Raw genomic sequence first — 17,681 nt, forward strand, 5'->3', positions numbered from 1 at the left:
CTGCCCACCTCAGCTTCCCAACATGGCCGTGGTAGGCTTCTTGCTAACTGTTCTTATAGCTTAAATTAATCCATTTCCTTTCATCTATACCTTGCCACATGGCTCGTGGCTTACCGGCATCTTCACAAGCTGTTTCTCATCGTGGCGGCTGGCAGTGTCTCTCTGACTCAGCCTTCCACTTCCCAGCTTTATTCTCCTCCTTGCCCCGCCTACACTTCCTGCCTAGCCAACGGCCAATCAGTGTTTTATTGATTAATTAGCAACACATTTGCCATACATCCCACAGCAAGAGGAGACACCCCACTTTGAATGAATGAATGAATTAATGAATGAATGAATGAATGCCAAAGCCAGCTCAGAACTTGCACCATGATCACTGAAGAAAATTATCAGGACTATTACTGCTATTATAGGAATCCACTCTAAGGCTTCATCTAGCTCTTAAATCACAAACTTTTAATTACAGAGAAAGCACAGGTCTGATCCAGATTCCTTTTGAACATTAACTATTTGCTTCATTTCAGAGCCATTGGCTACATCCCCAGCACATTAGTCTACCCGATTTTAACTTTCTTCTTGCTGTCAATCTGCATTTCCTACTGGGCCGTGACAGCCATGTATCCTTTGGCAACTGACTTCTGCTGTTATTTTTTTAAGTTGGTGTACAAAGTAATAGATTTCATTATGGCATTTTCATATGTATACATGTATGCAATATGTATACACACATACATATATATACATATATATATATATATATATATATATATATATATATATACACACACACACACACACATGATTACACTTCCCTTCCCTGACCCACCCCCCATAACAGATTTCTTTATCTCTAGAGTCCACCTTGTTGTTCAGGACCAGAGCTCGTGTCCAAGGTTTTTCATCCCCCTGAAGACAAGGAACAACATAAAGAAGTAACTAGGCTCCAAGCCTTAAAATTTGTCAATCAAATTTAATGTCCCCCTAAAGGGATCACAGAGCCCTGTCTTTTGTGATGTGTATTCTTGTCAATAACCTAAGAAGTGTCCAATATATCTCACCAGTTTTTCAGGGCCCTCTTGGTGCAGCTGGCCCATAATGCACCAGTATCAGCCTCCTAGGAGGATGATAGTTAAAGCATGGGAAGAAGATGTTTAAAGCTCATCTCTCCAGTCTGTAGATCTTTTTCTTGTCTGTTTATCTTCAATTTAACAGTAAATAGTTTCTCCTTAATCAAGTTTGTTCAGTTTCTTGGCTACATCAGGGGTACCAATATTCAAAGTTATGATCCCAGAAGGGGAATGTAGATATGAAGATGAAATCTGTGACCCAGAGGTAAGTAAAAGGATTTCACTACAGCGCATCATGAAGCTGATACAGGGGAAATCGGCACACAGAGAAAGGGAGGGCCTCATCAGGAAAGTGTTGAATGCAGGAGAGCTTGTTTCTCCATAGTAAACCCAAGAAGCCAGTGTGGCAACAAAAACACAAATAAATGTAAAAGTACAGTGGGAAGAGAGATCTGCACACACAGATGAAAGTGAGCCCTTTCCAGAACTCTAAAGAATCCTATCAGTTAATAGATCAGAGAAGTAACAACCAAAAGTAATGAAAAGAGACAGAATATCCAGTTAGGAACCACAAGGAAAGATAAGAACTACATTTAATACCATATTCTGTTATTTTCTTCTGAGTGCAGATTTTTCCTAAAACTAACATTCCCAAACTCTGCCCCGGGGCATCATGTAACTTCGCTTTCTATGGCGGAAGGAGTGTGTATCACAGTTACATCATGACCTTCCAGATCTACAACCTCTTTGCCTTTCTCTGGCTTATAAACTTTGTCATTGCACTGGGTCAGTGTACCCTCGCCGGTGCCTTCGCCTCCTACTACTGGGCCATGAGAAAACCTGAGGACATCCCCAAGTACCCGCTCTTCATTTCATTTGGACGAGCAATACGGTAAGCTCAACACTAAACCCCGTGGCCCTTCTTCAGTTATAGTTTGTGCCCTGATGTTCATTCTTAGCTAGTGAATTCCAATGGCAAAGTACTAATGAATCAAAAATAAAATTTGAGATTCATCAATGCTCATTGCCTCTAGTTGCACAGCTTTGAAATCCCTTGCCCCAGTCAATGTCCTAAATCCTGTAGGTTACCAGAGATGAGAGGGGATAGAGCTGGAGACCAAAGGAATTAACTTGTGTCCCCACTGATCAGGCCAAGTCCTCTTTTAGGAGAGCGTATTATAGATTATAGAGAAAAGACAGATAATTGGTTTCTGACTTTCTGTGGAAACCTCTGTGAATTTGAATAAGAGATTATAACAAGCCCTTCGTTTCTGCTGATCCCTTTTGAGACTGTTCAAGAGGCATCCTGTACATGCAGAACAACACTTCATCTTCCATTCTGTTTTGTCTTCACCTAGATACCACACGGGTTCTCTAGCCTTTGGATCTTTGATCCTTGCATCAGTTCAGATGTTTAAAATGATCATAGAATACCTGGACAGGCGACTTAAAAGTAAGCTTGCAGACTTGACCACAGACTTCTGTGATCAGAGTGGGATGGGCGGGGGTGCAAGGTGACCTGGTGACTAGGGTGGATCAGGGTGGGAAGGATAGAAGTGGTAGGGATTTGAATGTATTCTGAAACAACCCAACTGGACTTGCTAAGTCCTGGGTACCAAGAGGAGGGATGGTAATGGTGGGGAAGGAGCATGTCTGGTGTCCTCATGGTTGATCTTGTGGAAGCCAGAAGAAGCAAATATCAAAGAGGAACTGAAGAATTCTGTCTTAACATATTACTGTGAAGGAGCATGGTAGAGATGTCACATGTGCAGTTCCATGTCTGCCAGGCTTAAGATAACTGTGAGCTGTGACATCACTCTTCATACACAGCACATGTTGTCTACAGACACACAGGCCCTGCTCACACTGTGTCATTTCATATACAGCACATGCGGTCTACAGACACACAGGCCCTGCTCACACTGTGTCATTTCATATACAACACATGCAGTCTACAGACACACAGGCCCTGCTCACACTGTGTCATTTCATATACAGCACATGCGGTCTACAGACACACAGGCCCTGCTCACACTGTGTCATGTCATATACAGCACATGCGGTCTACAGACACACAGGCCCTGCTCACACTGTGTCATTTCATATACAGCACATGCGGTCTACAGACACACAGGTCCTGCTCACACTGTGTCATTTCATATACATCACATGCAGTCTACAGACACACAGACCCTGCTCATACTGTGTCATTTCATACACATGCAGTCTACAGACACATGGGCCCTGCTCACACTGTGTCATTTCATACACAGCACATGCAGTCTACAGACACACAGGCCCTGCTCACACTGTGTCATTTCATACACAGCACGTGCAGTCTACAGACACACAGGCCCTGCTCACACTGTGTCATTTCATATACAGCACATGCGGTCTACAGACACACAGGCCCTGCTCACACTGTGTCATGTCATATACAGCACATGCGGTCTACAGACACACAGGCCCTGCTCACACTGTGTCATTTCATATACAGCACATGCTGTCTACAGACACACAGGCCCTGCTCACACTGTGTCATTTCATACACATGCAGTCTACAGACACATGGGCCCTGCTCACACTGTGTCATTTCATACACAGCACATGTTGTCTACAGACACACAGGCCCTGCTCACACTGTGTCATTTCATATACAGCACATGCGGTCTACAGACACATGGGCCCTGCTCACACTGTGTCATTTCATATACATCACATGCAGTCTACAGACACACAGACCCTGCTCATACTGTGTCATTTCATACACATGCAGTCTACAGACACATGGGCCCTGCTCACACTGTGTCATTTCATACACAGCACATGCAGTCTACAGACACACAGGCCCTGCTCACACTGTGTCATTTCATATACAGCACGTGCAGTCTACAGACACACAGGCCCTGCTCACACTGTGTCATTTCATATACAGCACGTGCAGTCTACAGACACACAGGCCCTGCTCACACTGTGTCATTTCATATACAACACATGCAGTCTACAGACACACGGGCCCTGCTCACACTGTGTCATTTCATACACAGCACATGCAGTCTACAGACACACAGGTCCTGCTCACACTGTGTCATTTTATACACAGCACATGCAGTCTACAGACACACAGACCCTGCTCATACTGTGTCATTTCATACACATGCAGTCTACAGACACATGGGCCCTGCTCACACTGTGTCATTTCATACACAGCACATGTTGTCTACAGACACACGGGCCCTGCTCACACTGTGTCATTTCATACACAGCACGTGCAGTCTACAGACACACAGGCCCTGCTCACACTGTGTCATTTCATACACAGCACATGCGATCTACAGACACACAGGCCCTGCTCACACTGTGTCATTTCATACACAGCACGTGCAGTCTACAGACACACAGGCCCTGCTCACACTGTGTCATGTCATACACAGCACATGCGATCTACAGACACACAGGCCCTGCTCACACTGTGTCATTTCATACATAGCACATGCGGTCTACAGACACACAGGTCCTGCTCACACTGTGTCATTTCATACACAGCACATGCGGTCTACAGACACACAGGCCCTGCTCACACTATGTCATTAAAGATAATCAAGTGGGAAAAAGAGTTGGAGGGCTCACATTTCCTGACTTAAGATAAAATGATAGCATCAAAACAGGATGGTTTGGCAATCAAGGGAACATATAGACCTGGGATAGCACGTGGATCCCATACATAAATTCTCTCATTTAAGACCATCAGCTTAATGGTGATAGAAAAATTGGAGTGCCCAAATGTAACTGCATGAAGTTGGACCTGTACTTTCAGTAAATACAAAATTAACCCAAAATGCATCAAAGATCTAAACACAAGGGGAAATGCTATAATACTTTAAGAAAAAACATAAAAATGAAATCTTTATATCATTGGATTTGATGGCAATTTCTTGATTTCATACCAAAAGCATAAAGAAAGAAAAAGTATATTGGACTTCATGAAAATTGAAAACACCTGTGCATCAAAGGAACGCAGAGTCAAGAGACAACCCACAGAGTAGAGGAACATAGTTGCAGATAATATGCCAGACAGTGGGCTCGTGTCCAGAACACACACAGAGCTCCTGTCACTCAATAACAAACAATGGAAGCTAAAGGTGGCCCAAGGTGTGGAGAAGACCTTTCATGTAGACAAGAACACTCAACAAAGACTGAAAAGACACAGTGTCATTATACACAGACATACAAACCAAACCACATTCTGATGCCACCTCACACCCGTTAGGATGACCATCAGAGCAACCCCAGCCAATGGGCTGTGAATGGCGCTGTACAGAGGCTGGATCCTTCGATACGAATGCTGCATAGTATAGCCACCATGAGAACAGCTGCAGTTGTAAAATGATAAAAATATAATTTTTACATTGCTGCCCAGTATCCATGATAACAGTATTTACCATAGTTAAAGGGGCTGAACCACCCACGTGTCCACTAATCGTGAGCAGGATAAGGAATGCAGTATACACCTACAGTGGAATGTGAGCGTTTCAGAAAGAAACGAAGTGGTCAGTTCTGAAGGCATTATGCTAAGTAGGAGAAGCCAGATTAAAAAAAGAATTCTCTTTGTATCATTTCACTTAGGATTCCTAGAAAAGGCAGCCCTACCATCAAGAAAAATATGAGCTATGGGGAACAAATACGAGAGGAACTTAGAAGGGTGATTTTTGATTGGGCATTGCTTTCTATTTGATTTGATAAGAAATTCTGAAAATGGATAGTGAAATGATTTTACAACATTGTAAATGTGCTAAGACCACCAAATCGCATGCTGAAGAATGGCTAAAATGTCAGTTAGGTATACATCACAATAAAAAAAATTAAACCCTATTTCCAGGGACATCATTCTGAAGGCTAAAAGTCACTAATGAACTTAAATACCCCTCCCACCCACAGAGAAAGAGAACAGAGTTTCCAGGTTCCTGCAGGGCTGCCTACGGTGTTGTTTCTGGTGTTTGGAAAAGTTGGTGAAGTTTTTAAACAGAAATGCCTATATCATGGTAAGTAGTCTACTGTTTATTGATGGTGCCCTTGCTTTGCCCTGTTGACCCCATGTCTACGCTAATGCCTGGAGAGCATTCCAGTGTCATGTGATTGAATGTGTTACTGTGATATGTGGGTGTGTGACTCCCACACGTGAATCAGGGCTACACTTTTCTTGAGATGTTATTACCTTTAATATCTCATTTAAGGAGAAATATTTGTGTTGAAATTCCCAAAGTATGCTAGAGGGCCAGAGAGATGGCTCTAAGGGTAAGGGAACTTGCCGCCACACCTGACAAGCTAAGCCAGCCCTCGGTCCACAGGGTGGAAGGAGAGAACCAAATCCTGAAAGTTGTTCTCTGACTTCCACAGGCAAGCTGTAGAGTGAGCGCGTGCGCGCACGCGCACACACACACACACGTACACAGACTGGCCCACACATACAAATAAATGTAATCAAACTTCCAAATGATAAAACTGAAAGTGCAGCAGATTGAAATGGTGCTCTATGTCTGACAATTCTGAATGAGGAAAGCTGTTGTCCCTGGCTCCCTCAGAGAAGGAACTGCTTTTCTAATAGAGGGATTTACATAATTTTAAGAAAGGGATTAATCATTTTAATGAACTTTGTCTTAAGGCAGAGTGAGCGGTGGCAATGCTTGGGCAAATCTCTGTCTCGTTTCCTGTGAGAATGTGGAAGCCTCTGAAGAGTTGCTTTGTTTACATAGTAGACAGAAAAAAAAAACAACTCTCAAAATACAGAAGCTGCAAAATTACAATACTTGCTTATCATCACAGTGGGGGAAGGGCTAGAGATGGGAGTCATATAGTCATGGATCAAAGATTCAATTAATTTACCGTCAGTGAGAGATAGTGCTGAACCTTTTAATCAGTAAATTCTCATAGTAGAAGGGATTGGCTTTCCTTAGAAGTAATTTTTTATGTAATGACATTATTCAATCCACTTAATAACTACTACAGTCAAATATTTCAAAGATAGACTCCCTCATCTGAGACTTAAGGGAAAGGCCTGTCCGTTAGTGTCAATGACCCTGAATGTATGTGGGGTCATGGACAGAGAGCTCCTAGGCATCCCACAAACCCAAATGTTTGAAAGAAGACAGGGTTATTAGTGTAGAAGATGGCAATGAGCTGGATTGTCCTGGATGTTATTTGTTTATGCTACTAACAAGTGTGTCAATCATTATCTTCAGATTTCATTATATGGCAAAAACTTCTGCGATTCAACAAAGGATGCTTTCTATCTGCTCATGAGAAACATTTTGAAGTAAGTAATCAGGCTGAAAATGGCCATAGACAATCTGGTGAGACTTGGCATGACATCCTTTGCTTGTAGTTACCTGGGGTGCTGCTGGCCTTAACAGCCATGGGTGTTACCTTTTAGTTTGATAGATTTTAATCAACATTCATTTCTTTTCATATCTCAAAGCTGTAGTTCCCTTCATCTACCTAGGTGGCTACATAATTTGTATTGTCCTTTCTGCTCAAGAAGTTCTTCAGGCGACTTACATTAGCATCTCCTTGGTGCCCATTTTCTCCTCTCAAAATGGTTGGGAAATGGGTGTGCAGAATCAGAGAACAAATTCACCATACTCAAGATCCAGAGTGTCTGTTATTCCCACCAAATGACAGTAAAGACCATCACCTAAGTTCTTTGGTCAAATTAAGCAACCTTTATTTCCTGTCAGAGAGGACTGCCACCCTAAGGTGAGGTCTGAGAAAAACAGCAGCAAACACAGGAGAAGGTGGGTTTATATAGTCAGAAAACTGCAAGGCTAGGGCTTTTCAAAGGTTGGGGGATTCCCAGATGAATTTTGGTTATGTAGGAACTTGGCTGAACATCTCAAAATTATTTGGCAGAACATCTTATCTTATCAAATTCTAGAAACAGGTTAAAGCATGATCAACTGGAATTTTGCAGAAAACAGAAATGAACTTGCTCTGACCTTACAACAAAATGGCTTCCATCCTTAAGATGGAGTCAAGCTGGTCCATCACCTTAGGAAGTAGAGAGAGAACCAGACACCTCCATTGTTCATCACCCCATGGTCCTACAATGTCCTCTTCTGTGGGCCTCATTAGAAATAAGAGCCTCTTGCCTGGCTTCCATGCTCATTTCTTGCATTTAACAATTGCCAAATAAAATTTCACCAAATACACAGCAAACTGAACCCATGAGTCTACCTTATGCAGATTTCAAACACTGAGTGTGTTCAAACACTGAATTATACTTTCTTATTTCCCCTTGATGCTCAGAGTCGCAGTTACAGATGAAGTCACACACTTTGTATTACTCCTGGGGAAAATCCTAGTTTCTGGGATTGTCGGTGAGTAGTAGTAACTACGTGGACTCAAAGCTGTAAGGAGTTTGGAAACTGCTGTGCTACAAAAATCTTGGTAACCTTTCTCAATGCATAATATCCTTGTTTTGCTTTTTCATCGTAGGTATCCTGGCCTTCCTACTCTTCACAGAGAGACTGCAAAGGATTATAGAAGGACCAACGACTTTAAATTACTACTGGGTACCTTTCCTGGTAAGAAGTGGTGACTTAGTCACTTAGGGACACAGTAACAAAAACAACATAGGGTGAATGGCTTTGGCAACAGAAATGTATTCCTCACAATTGGAAGGCTTGGAGATGGCAGCTGAGCAGAGGTTGATTCCTCTGACAGACCAAGTCTCTGTGTAGAAGGGCACAATCTCTATATAAAGGTATTACCATTGTAACTCAGTACTTCCCACAGCTCTTCCCATCGCCTTTCTCTTCAGTTCTATCACACTGGGGATTGTAGTGTAAGAATGTGGGGAGCAGTTCAATCTACGGAAGCTTAGCATCAGTTATGTCATGATTTTATTAAGAGAAGCACAAGAAAAGCAGAAGGAAACAGACAGAGGAGCAGCAAGTGGTCTTCACCTGTGGTCTTCTCCCGCCTTTGGTGTGGAAAGGACTGCTCTGTTGATAAGGCTGAGTGCAGAAGGCTTGCTGGGTGCTCTTCCATGAGTTACATTCATAAGGAAGTAAGGAGGGCTAGGTAGGGCCACAGCTCACAATACACATACTGCTGTCTAAGACGAATTGCTAAATGGTCTTATTAATAAAAACCCAGAGCCAGATATTTGGGTAAAAAACTGAGAGATCAGAGGAATAGGACAAGCCACAGACAACCTCACCTCACCAACACCTTAGTCTCCAAAGAGACCTACTTCCTGTACACCCATGCCTGTATGCCTTTCTGTTCTGCCATCTAATTTCCTCTCTCCACCCAGCTACATCACTTCCTCTTCCTGCCCAGCTCTGTCACTTCCTGTCTGTCTATACAGACCTCCAGATCTTTATGGTTAGTGCTGGGTTTAAAGGTATGTACCACCACACCTGGCTCTGTTTCCAGTGTGACCTTGAACTCGCACAATATTGGGGGACACAATACATCACCACACTGCTGTGTCCCCAGATATAATGACAGGACCTTCTGGAAAAGAAGCGGGTCTCATGAATCATGTCAGCAACTGTTAGCCAGGAGCTGACCCCCCAGATGGGCTCTAACTTGGATGAAGTGGTTCCCCGAAGGCAGTGGATGTCTATGCAGAGAAGCATGTGAGCCTTCTGTGGCTGACATTCCCAGTCACTCCTAGACAATGAGGAGAGAGCTGAAGTCCTGCTGGATCTAGTCCGGTGACATGAATGCTTCTCTTCCCCAATGTCTGTGGCTGACATTCCCAGTCACTCCTAGACAACGAGGAGAGAGCTGAAGTCCTGCTGGATCTAGTCCGGTGACATGAATGCTTCTCTTCCCCAATGTCAGAGCCAAGGCACAGAGAGGCTGAGCAACTTTGAGGACCCAGGTAGCGTATGCTCCTAACTCTTAGACCGTACTGCCTTGATGTGCAGGAACTCAAAGCTGAGATTCTTTAGGTAGGTACTAGAAGTATTGGTGGTCTTATGAGCAAGTACATTTTTTTAAATCTCAGGACAGCATATTATCATAAAATAAAAAGAATCTATATTGCAGATGTTCCCAGCACAGAGTACTCCAATACTCCGTTGTCCTGCCTTCTTTTTACAGTTGTGTTATTGTTGTCCTGAGTGAAGTAAGCAATGTGCTGGTCCTCTTCTCTGTTCACAGACTGTCGTGATTGGATCTTACCTGGTTGCTCATGGATTCTTCAGTGTCTATTCAATGTGTGTTGAGACCATTTTCATCTGCTTCTGTAAGTACACAGTGTGTATGTTTGTGGAAAACTCAAAGATGAGGAGGTAAAAATTCAGTGGCCTACCTGGCTTTACTGTTACCTAGCCTCAAATGCAAAGCAGCATTTATTTGGAAGGAGACGTTACTTGTAGATGCTCTTTAGTTCTGCTTTGGGGGAATGGAGGAGAGAGAGAGAGAGAGAGAGAGAGAGAGAGAGAGAGAGAGAGAGAGAGAGGAGAGGGAGCTAGAGAAGGATGATGGTGGTGGTAGTGGTGATGGGGGTGATGGTGTGGGGTTGGTGATGGGGGTGATGGTGAGGGTGGTGGTTCTGGAGATTGAACCTAGGCCCTTGCCCGTGCTAGGTAAGTACTCTAAGCTCTATCCCTACTTTGGCTGTAGAAATTCAATGAACACTCATATATATGGACTCTTGTGAAGTCAAGATGCAAAGGTTTCGAAGAGATGTGGGGTCAATGCATACAGTGAACCACGATGAGTAGACAACTAGGAACATGCACAGAGATGCAAGATTAAAAGCCTTCCCTGGAGCTCTTGTCACCAACACTATGCCCTGGAGGGCACACAACTTACATGTACCGAACGGATGCTTTCTATTGGCCCCCGACCTAAAACATCCCATAGGATCTTTGCCTGGTCTTCCCTGTATCTCTAGCAAACCAGGAGGGGGTAGGGTCAGCATGTGAGAGAACAGGGCCAAGTAGCCGTGTGGCTGAGAGATAATCTCTCTGTCACATGGAGTCTTCAGAGAGGCAGGCAGAGGAGACTATTTCCTGAGGAAGTCCCTTGTGGGAGACTGGCATCTTTATGGCAGGTCGGGAAGGAAGACCTAAAGGGAAAAACCCAGAAAATAACATGATCTGAAGGTTTTCTAAGCATTTTAAAACCAATTTTCAATAAACAAAGAAATCTGAAAACTTTATGCACTAGATAGCTTGTCTGACTTATGTGGAACTGGGGAGTATAATCTTTGCCTAGGGCCTCTGTTTTATTTAAGAAAATGGAAAAAAATCTGAAAAGAGGGCTCAGCTGGTAAATTTACTTGCTAGCGAGCTTGATGACCTGAGCGCAAGACCCACTGTTTTAGTCAGGGTTTATATTGCTGTGAAGAGACGCCATGACCATGGCAATTCTTTTAAAAGAAAATTGGGGCTGGCTTACAGTTTCAGAGGGTTAGTCCATTATCATCATGGTGGGAAGCATGACAGCATGCAGGCAGACATGGTCCTGGAGAAGGAGCTGAGAGTCCTACATCTTGATCCACAGGCAGCAGAAGGAGACTGTGTCCCACACTGGGTGTAGTTTGAGCACATGAGACCTCAAAGCCCTCCCCCACAGAGACACACTTACTACAACAAGGCCACACCTCCTAACAGTGCCACTCCCTACCGGCCAAGCATTCAAACCTGTGAGTCTATGGGGACCATACCTATTTAAACCACCACAGCCATAGTGGAAGAGAGAACTGACTTCTGCATGTTGTCTCCTCGCTTTCATGCATGAATCATAGCCCATGTGCACATGCAGATACCCATAAATAAATGAATGTAATAAAAAAATAAAACTAAAAAAAAAAGAAAAGGGAGCTGGATTGATGAACATACACTCTTGCAGAAGATTGGAGTTAGACTTCCAATGACTCCCAGCTCCCATGAAGGGTGAATTATAACCTCCTATAACTAGATCTCCAGGGACCCCAGACACCTCTGGCCTCTGGACACCTGCAGTCATGTGCACATACCTCCCATAGACACACACACCAACAAAATAATTTTAATGACTTTAGGACTGACGAAATGGCTCAATCAGTAGCGTGCTTGCCACAGAAGCATGAAGACCTGAGTTCAATCTCCAGAACCCATGTAAAAAGTTGGGCATAGTGGTGAATGCTTGTAACCCTAGCACTGGGGCGGCAGATCCCTGGAGCTCATGAGCCAGCCTAGCCTAATTGCCACCCCCAGGCCTGTGAACATTATCTCAGAAAGGAAGGTCAGCAGCTCCTGAGGAATGATGCCTGAGGTTGACCTCCGGTTTCCATGTGAATGCACATGCATGCATACGTGCCCACACATACATGTGCACCCACACAAATAAGTAACTAAGTAAAATAGTTTAGCTTTTAACCCCAGTGCTGTGGAGACTAAACAAGAGGACGGCCGACTCCAGGCCAGCCTGGGCTAGATAGCAAAACCTCATCTCAAAAGTAAAGACGTGAGCTGTGAAATTCAATCTTCGTTTTACCTCTTCCATGGAGTTAGTGCCAGATGTGTGGCAGCTCGTTACGTTCTGAAATGAACAGTCACAGAGTTGAAAGGTGACACTTTGGAGACCCCAGGAAGAGCTTCCTCATAACCATGGTGATGAAGCTCCCAGGGCCGGCCTATGGGCCCGGTGTGACTATACAGGGGCTGTGCTTCCAGGTGGAGGCCGGTTCTCACCTTCTCCACCAACAGCGTTGCATCTGTTGGCCTTATCTCTGACATGCTAACACTAACTTCTCTGGTTTCTCCCTGTTTGACTCTCCAATTTTTAAAATTCTGGGTCCTTGCTCTGCTGTGGCTCCTGGCCTTTGCCCTACCCTGGCTGCTGATACAGGTGAAGATCTGGAGAGAAATGACGGATCTGCAGAGAAACCTTACTTTGTAACCCCCAGCCTGCACAGGATTCTGACAAAGAAGCGCCCGGTTCCCCAGAGACAGACAGAGTAGAAAAGCTCCAAGCAGGGGTTTTGTGAATTAGGTTGATTGCAATGTGAAAATGTTGCTTTGGAGCAGTGTGCAAATTCCACACTGTTTCTGAAAAGGTTGCAATTGGTACCATTTGAGGGGTCAGGCGTTTGATTGACAGTGGCCTAACTTACTTTATAGACTGTGATCCCAACTGCAAAAACTTGTAGCTGACAATGTTTTAATAATTTTTATAACTTTGCTAGCCTTTCTTTTTTATAAGTGTATATTTGTAAAGGATATTCAGGCAATTTTTTACAACACTATAAATGTGTAATCAATTAGCCATAAAAATATTGATTTGTAGTTGACCAGCGTATGGTACTAAATTTGTAAATATGGTGCTATGGTTATAGTTACTGTTTAAGCTGGTGAACAGCTCTCTAAAACTGTGATTCAACTTGTAACCCTGGTTCCCTAGAAAGCATATTTTAAGTGGGAGAATTAGTCCATGACAAGCATGTAGAGGTGCGGGTCTCATGGGTTCAGCAGCTAACATCACCACAGGTGAGGTAAACCTGAGGTCTAGTGGTCCATCTGTTTCAGTGAAATGAGACCCATATTGGGGTCGAATCTAGGTTTGGAAATATCGTTTCCATTCCTATGAACCTTTGGCCACCCCGAGAATATTCTGAACGCAGCAGAAATGGCTGCCTTGCTCATCTCTTGCCTTTTGCCTGAGTTTCCTGTTCCAGACATATAGAAGGCCTGTGGACTTCCCTTTTCATGAGTACACATGTGTGTTTTGTGTGACTTCGTTATGCAGAAGGTCTGAGTTCAACTTTCAGTGAGGGAAGAAAGCAAATGGGTCTGTTCAGATTTCACTCTAAGGAAATAAACCAGTGTGTGTTTGTTTCAAATGGGAAATCCCCCCCCCATAGCCCCAGGGCTTAGAAAAGAAGCTGGTTTGTTGTGGTCATGCCTGAATCTCACATGATGCAGAAAAGTGTGAACTGGGCCCATATGCCTTGCCTGCTCTTCCCTGTGTGTGGAGGTGGACCACATGGCTAATTACAAAAGCCCCTCCAAAGAGCACAGGATCAATCAGGGCCCCTTTGGTTTCGACACTAAACTCATGTCAGATTGTCTATATATTAATACTGGAATGTGTGGATATCAATACGGCCCTCACATTTGAGAGTCCAAAATATATCCTTGAGTTATAAGTTAATATAAACGCTGATTTATTTACTTATTGTGAAGTGTGTGAATCTAGATTTAGAACGGTTTTATGAAGACTTCCTACGTAGAGCCAATTATTCCAGAAGGTTTTCAAAGTGTTGGTCCACATGACCGCCAGCCTCTTGTTCTGGGCTTACTTGATTATTCAGTCCCAACGTCACTTGGTAAAGAGCCTTCCTCATTCCTTCCTTGATAAGGAGAGAAAAGCGATTGTCTATCTTTTTCTTGAATTTTAGTAGTATTTTGTTTTCAACCATGCAAGGACCTTAACAAAGACCTTTAAGAATGTGACATCTACTACTGAACCTGTAGCTACAGGTGTCCACTTTACCCAGGAGCTTATGTCTGGATGTGGGCCACCCTCTGGATCGTGATAAAATCCTTTAGTTGATTCAACTACACACAAAAACTTGCTATAGATCAGATGTGAGAAATTAGCTGTCTTTTTGCTGTGTTATGGTGTATTCCCGCTCAGAAAAATAGTCTCTGTTTAGTACTTCTGTAATTAAAATGTATAGATTAAAAATGAATGTTGGTTTTGAGGAGAATTTTAGAAGCCATTTTCTTACACAGCAATTAAAGTTTTTAAAACACAGAGCAATATTTTCAGAACTGTCCATGGAAGGATTTGAGATTACACATAAAGGCCACTTTGTCAAGGTTTTACAATCTAAATTGTCATTGGCAAAACAGAAACAATGTGGAAATGGAAACTGTAATTTAGAAAGTAAATTTAGGTGGGGAGTAAATGTTATTTCCTCAGTCATTCCATGGAAAGGCTTGAACTGTCGCCAGAACTAACCTGGGACACAGAATGAAGTGATAACTTACCGATGTATTAACAAGGGCTGATTGTTTTTCATAGCTGTTTACAATGATGCTGTCTCTGAAAGCCGTGTTTGGCGTTGCTGTGCAGCGGGTGGGCAGCAGGTGGCGATGTTGCTCCTCCCACCGCTCTGCTGTGCTGTTGACGCTCTGCCCTCCTCCCTCCTAGTGGAAGACCTAGACAGAAACGAAGGCTCTCGCGCAAGACCCCTTTTCACGACTCCGACTCTAATGAACCTTTTGCTGGAGCCGCCGAACAAGTATGCGAAGCAGTAGGAGAGCCGGCTGGGCGACCTGCCGCCGTGTGGCCTCCTGCTCCGCTGTGACATCCAACACTCCTTCCACAGTGCTTTGGCTGGGGACATTCGCAGCCACGGCCTTGCGGCTTGGTTCGCATCTTATACCAAAGCCCACACTGTAACCTGTGAAGCCATCAGAAGTCGCAAGGGAATTGTTAATAACATGCAACATTTTTATGCTAAGATCTTTCTTTTTTCTTTTTTTTTTTTTTTACATAAAGTGGCTTGGATGTTTTGAAAAATATATTGAATACATTCATACTCTTTTTTTAGTATTAACTTAATGAAGGACACGTGATTTAAATCAATAGCTCCTAATATATTTTTAAAGACGACAACTGAAAGGCTTCTGCAGGGAAATTTGATCATTAAAGCAAGATAAACGTCTTTAAGGCCCCTTCCCCGCGCCTGTTTGACAGTCAGCCCGCTAAGCAGACCACCCGCCTCTGGTTTTGCCTGTCTAGGTAGAGAATGCTTCCTGTGAGAGTTGCCAGTCAGCCATCCAGCCCTTACCACTCACTTCTCTCCCAAGTGCCTTCCTGGCTGGTCAGTACTTCCCGGATCTTGTGGGCAAGTGTACAGACCTTTGTTCGAAGAAATTAACCCCTGCAACGTTGAGTGATGAAAAGTCTTCCCACGTTTTCAGTTTGTTTTGTTCTCTTTTTTCCCATCTTGCTCGCCAACTGGGTGCCTCTGGTCATTTCATTGCTTTTGATAACCCTCACCACCAGAGGAACACCTTGTGCAACACGAACAATTTCCCTTGCGCCTCGTGGACATTCACAGATGGGTGCTATGCGCAAGCAAAACAACCCGAGAGAAAACTTGTTGGATTTGTCTGTTTTTACTAACAGAAATTTTAAAGTGTAATCTTTTCTATAGTTGTTCCTTAGAAACACATAGGTCTGCATCTAGGCATCCAGTGTCTTACCATACCCGAAAGGGCAGCTTGTGGGAGTTACACAGGGAAACTTCCCCCTCCGAGGGTGGCAACAGGTGCGCCCTGTGCTGAACAACTCCCTGACACATGACTCTTCCGTGAGAGCATGTTCTGTACATGTCTTTCCACTGACTTTTTATATGAAACAACCTGTTTACCTGTTGATTTTTTATTGTGCCAATAGAAAACAGGAACTGTTTTTGATTCCATTTTAAATAATTTTATGAAGATTGCTAAGTTTTAGGAGAACTGACTCAGTTTACCAAGTCAGAATTACAGCAAGTCAACCACATGGTGGAGATTCGTGAGTCAATCAATAATAAATCAATATTGTTTATCAATGATCTGTTTGTTGGAAGGTCACTTTAGATACTTTTATACCAAAAAGTTCCCACTAGCGCCTTGCGGTGTGGGCTCACCCCCGTCCCGCCCCACGCCTGGTGGTTTGGGCTCTCCGGAGCCCATGGCGGCGTGGGTTATATAATCACTGTGTCTCTGCTATGCAGGAACACTCAAAGTGTATGGTTTAAATAACTTTGATAGCTAAAATGCTTAATATTTAATGGAATTTGTTGTTGCTCATTGTATATTTGTTTTTTTCTTCTAATAAAGATTTCGATGACAGATGAAAAGGCTGTACTTTGACTTCTTTAAGATAGAAAGGAGCTTTTGTGCATGCGCGCTTGCGCGTGTGTGCATGCATGTGTGTGCGTGCGTGTGTGTGTGTGTGTGTGTGTGTGTGTGTGTGTTTGCACATGTGTGCATTTTTGTATGAAGAACAGAAGATGAGCTTGGGTATCATTCTTCCTCAGGCACCATTAATATTAGGTCATTTTGTTTTGTTTTGGTTGGAAGTTTTTTATATTATTAACTACTTATTTATTCATTGGAGTGTTGTGGGATTTGGGAAGTGCCTTTCATTGGCCTGAGGTTTGTAGATTAGGCTGTGCTGGATCTTCCTCTCTCTGCCTCCTCAGTGCTGGGATTACAAACAAGCACCATCTGCCTGGTTGTGACTTTGGTCTTATTTTTAACGTCTGGAGACTTAATTCCCACTCAAGCAGCAGGCGCTGCTCTGAGCTATCTCCCCCAACCAGCTTGGGTTTTAGACCCACCACACAGCAAGTATCAAGGTCTTCAATATCTAGATTTATTTTAAACCAAATCAAATTATATAAGTAAATAAGTCTAGGAAAGAGAGTAATAAGTAAATAAGTCTAGGAAAGAGAGTAAAGAGTGGATCGTGGAGGAGTGTGACCACCAGGCAATGACCTAAGTAGTCAGTTGGTCCTTGTTCTAGTTTGACACAGCCTGCCACTACCTCACTTGGTCTCATCAAGACACACAAGGAGGAATTATCATTTCCATGGTAAAGATAAATGTACAG

The 17,681-nt window shown here is 43.4% G+C and overlaps 1 protein-coding gene across 2 annotated transcripts in view; it reads left to right on the top strand.

Annotated features, from left to right (window-relative positions):
- Positions 1-15,536, top strand: part of Slc44a5 (solute carrier family 44 member 5) — a 305,530-nt gene extending 289,994 nt beyond the window's left edge. For both annotated transcript variants that reach the window (XM_059266488.1, XM_059266489.1), the window contains 10 exons: positions 525-617; positions 1,245-1,332; positions 1,697-1,959; positions 2,426-2,520; positions 6,006-6,109; positions 7,307-7,380; positions 8,370-8,440; positions 8,559-8,647; positions 10,239-10,323; positions 15,225-15,536. In XM_059266488.1, coding sequence (XP_059122471.1) covers positions 525-617; positions 1,245-1,332; positions 1,697-1,959; positions 2,426-2,520; positions 6,006-6,109; positions 7,307-7,380; positions 8,370-8,440; positions 8,559-8,647; positions 10,239-10,323; positions 15,225-15,331 — 1,069 coding nt within the window. In that variant the 3' untranslated portion in view covers positions 15,332-15,536. The remainder of the gene's footprint in view (positions 1-524; positions 618-1,244; positions 1,333-1,696; positions 1,960-2,425; positions 2,521-6,005; positions 6,110-7,306; positions 7,381-8,369; positions 8,441-8,558; positions 8,648-10,238; positions 10,324-15,224) is intronic.
- Positions 15,537-17,681: the final 2,145 nt, after the last annotated feature.

This window comes from Peromyscus eremicus, chromosome 6 (assembly GCF_949786415.1).
Source record: "Peromyscus eremicus chromosome 6, PerEre_H2_v1, whole genome shotgun sequence".
In the NCBI taxonomy this organism is placed as follows: domain Eukaryota; kingdom Metazoa; phylum Chordata; class Mammalia; order Rodentia; family Cricetidae; genus Peromyscus; species Peromyscus eremicus.